The sequence below is a fragment of the Biomphalaria glabrata genome, chromosome 15 (genome assembly GCF_947242115.1).
Source record: "Biomphalaria glabrata chromosome 15, xgBioGlab47.1, whole genome shotgun sequence".
Taxonomy (NCBI): Eukaryota; Metazoa; Mollusca; class Gastropoda; family Planorbidae; genus Biomphalaria; species Biomphalaria glabrata.
The window spans coordinates 23,248,722-23,251,977 of record NC_074725.1 but is presented as its reverse complement, the minus strand read 5'-3'; the positions used below and the strand labels follow the sequence as shown (position 1 = coordinate 23,251,977).

General features: G+C 41.5%; 1 protein-coding gene across 1 annotated transcript; it reads right to left on the bottom strand.

Annotated features, from left to right (window-relative positions):
• Window positions 1-1,550: 1,550 nt before the first annotated feature.
• Window positions 1,551-2,186, bottom strand: LOC129923185 (probable autotransporter ROD_p1121). The gene has a single exon (XM_056013112.1). It carries the CDS (start codon window positions 2,184-2,186, stop codon window positions 1,551-1,553), a length of 636 nt encoding a protein of 211 aa, XP_055869087.1.
• Window positions 2,187-3,256: the final 1,070 nt, after the last annotated feature.

Below are 3,256 nucleotides of genomic sequence, written 5' to 3'. Positions count from 1 at the left end.
GTAAAAACGGGCTAGTGTTTGGAAGAGGGTGGGTGTGATCTGGGGGGCACTATTTGACGACTCGTGAGAGTCTCACACTCTAAGTGTTGTTGGAATAACAATGGAATCGGATACCTCTTATTTAGATCTCACAATTTTCAGTTGGACAAAAGAGGAGGGCGCCTGTCTTGCAACGCCCACTCCCTTGTAGCTCACACCTCCTTAAATCCTCCTTACAATGTGACGAGGGAATGTGACAACGATGTGCCCCCCTGCGCCCCCCCCCCCTCCGTTTCCTTTTCCCATCTTCTTCTTGTACAGCTTCATTTGGCTGTTTCTTTTTGAGACAAGGAAAAGAGAGTTGAGAACAAAAAAGAAATGCAAAGGTCACTTCTGTTGTATTTTAAACATGATAATCTCGGCGGATGAATATCTTAACGAGGTTGTCACGTGGACGTGTTGAGTGATTTGTCAATGCGAAGTGACGGGACTATATTCATAGAAACTAGGATGGGGTATCAGTTACAGACGACATCTGTTCTCTTTTGCGCGCCGGTGAGAATATGGCCAGAGAAAAAAAAAAGTTCACTGCGAGAACACTTTCAAGCATTTGAAGGCTAGCAGACGTGGAAACAAACGAAAAAGATGGTTTGATAGATGTTGGCAAATTTGACCGCTTGGACTGCGGGAGCAGAACGACTGAAAATGGGTGGACACCAGGAAAATTGCTGTCTCCTAATGATATTGTCAATAAGCTTCCTAGAAATGAAATTAAATTGTGCTAAGACTTACTTCGAATGCAGAGAAGAACGTCATGGTGTGTGTACGAGAAGATTGTTTCGCTAGCACACTGATATTTTCTTTGTGCTGTAAAAAGCTTATCCATTGTACTAACCTTAGGTCCCATACTAACGTTTTTATTACAGTTGGAACTTATAAGTTTTTTTTTATAGTTTTAGTGGGTGTTTTTTAATATTTATATATGGCTCATTGAAATATGTAGACAAGTGATGCAATGGGGACCCAATGATGTAAACAGACTCATGATCACCGCCATCACTGATGTAAACAGACTCATGATCACCAGCACCACTGATGTAAACAGACTCATGATCACCAGCACCACTGATGTAAACAGACTCATGATCACCAGCACCACTGATGTAAACAGACTCATGATCACCAGCACCACTGATGTAAACAGACTCATGATCACCAGCACCACTGATGTAAACAGACTCATGATCACCAGCACCACTGATGTAAACAGACTCATGATCACCAGCACCACTGATGTAAACAGACTCACGATCACCAGCACCACTGATGTAAACAGACTCACGATCACCAGCACCACTGATGTAAACAGACTCATGATCACCAGCACCACTGATGTAAACAGACTCATGATCACCAGCACCACTGATGTAAACAGACTCATGATCACCAGCACCACTGATTTAAACAGACTCATGATCACCAGCACCACTGATGTAAACAGACTCTTACCGGCACCTCTGATGTAGACCAGAGGCGGACTGGGTGTTTTTTAATCGCAAAGTGTTTAGGCCCTAAAAGGATGAACCCCATAGAGCCAGTCCGCCCCTGTGGTAGACAGACACAAGATCACCGGCACCATTAATGTAGACAGACACAGGATCACCGCCACCACTGATGTAGACAGACACAAGATCACCGGCACCATTAATGTAGACTGACACAAGATCACCGGCACCATTAATGTAGACAGACACAAGATCACCGCCACCACTGATGTAGACAGACTCAATATCACCGGCACCATTAATGTAGACAGACACAAGATCACCGGCACCACTGATGTAGACAGACACAAGATCACCGGCACCATTAATGTAGACAGACACAAGATCACCGCCACCACTGATGTAGACAGACTCAAGATCACCGGCACCATTAATGTAGACAGACACAAGATCACCGGCACCACTGATGTAGACAGACACAAGATCACCGGCACCATTAATGTAGACAGACACAAGATCACCGGCACCATTAATGTAGACAGACACAAGATCACCGGCACCATTGATGTAGACAGACACAAGATCACCGCCACCACTGATGTAGACAGACTCAAGATCACCGGCACCATTAATGTAGACAGACACAAGATCACCGGCACCACTGATGTAGACAGACTCATGATCACCAAGAGGCTGACGCATCCGGGTGCAAGTATTCCTGACCGCTGCGTTGGTGCCTGGGGTGTAAGGAAAATCATAAATATAGCCATTAGGCTATCAAGAAAAATGTGCTCCCAGTAGTCACTAGAGTACCACACAGTATTATATAGGCCATTGAACTGGGACCCGAAAAATCGACCAATAACCCGTCAGTCCTTAGACGGAAGTAGTCCCAGTAAATCCATCCATCCCAGTGGCTCTACGTTACAGCCCATAGTGAGCATGGGATCTGCTTCAACACAACTTTCCATTGAAATATCTCTTGAGCTTTCCGTCTCCATTCCCGAACTATGAGTTGTAGGTCTGTCTCTTCATCATTCGTGGTCTCCCTTTAGATCCCATGCATTTTGGCTTTTCCCTTTATGTTGTTCTTTCTCGTTATACTCGGACATTTTTTTCAAGATACATCTATAATTTATATAATCATTATCTATTTATCACCATCTATATAATCACCATCTAAATAATCACCATCTAAATAGTCCCCGAACAACTAGGTCGATGACTTCAGTTTTCCTAGTCTGAAAATGATGAGAGCATAGACTTATACCTAGACTGGAAACCGGAAATAAATTCTTATCTGCGATTGATCGATTTACAGACCTTTATATATATAGGCTAGATAGATTTTTATGTACGTAACTCTTTTTCAAGCTCTAAGGGAAGTCGCCCCAATCAATCTTTTCTTAGAAAAGTAATGATCTTTAGTTTTCAAAGTTTAGAAATAATGCTAAATCATTTCTCGGATTTTCTTGAGAATGGGCTATTAATCACAGAACTATATATTCACGCTAATATATGAAACAAAGCCATTTCCTGTTAGTTTCCATTGAGATAATATTTCAAAAATCCTAGATCGAAATAATTCATGTTTGTTGATTTTAATCATCTTATGTAGATAGATAGATTGATTACCTATTTCTTTCTAGATTATGTGTCTAAAGATTGTAAAATAATAATTATGAGACGAGAGTACTCTTATTTTTGATGTTTAATTACTAGATTTAGATCTTAAAATTAAATTATATGTTACATAGGTTAGTATTGAAAAA

Bases quoted from the DNA above. Each gene is read 5' to 3' on its own strand.
- LOC129923185 (XM_056013112.1), bottom strand. From the start codon at position 2,186: ATGCGTCAGCCTCTTGGTGATCATGAGTCTGTCTACATCAGTGGTGCC.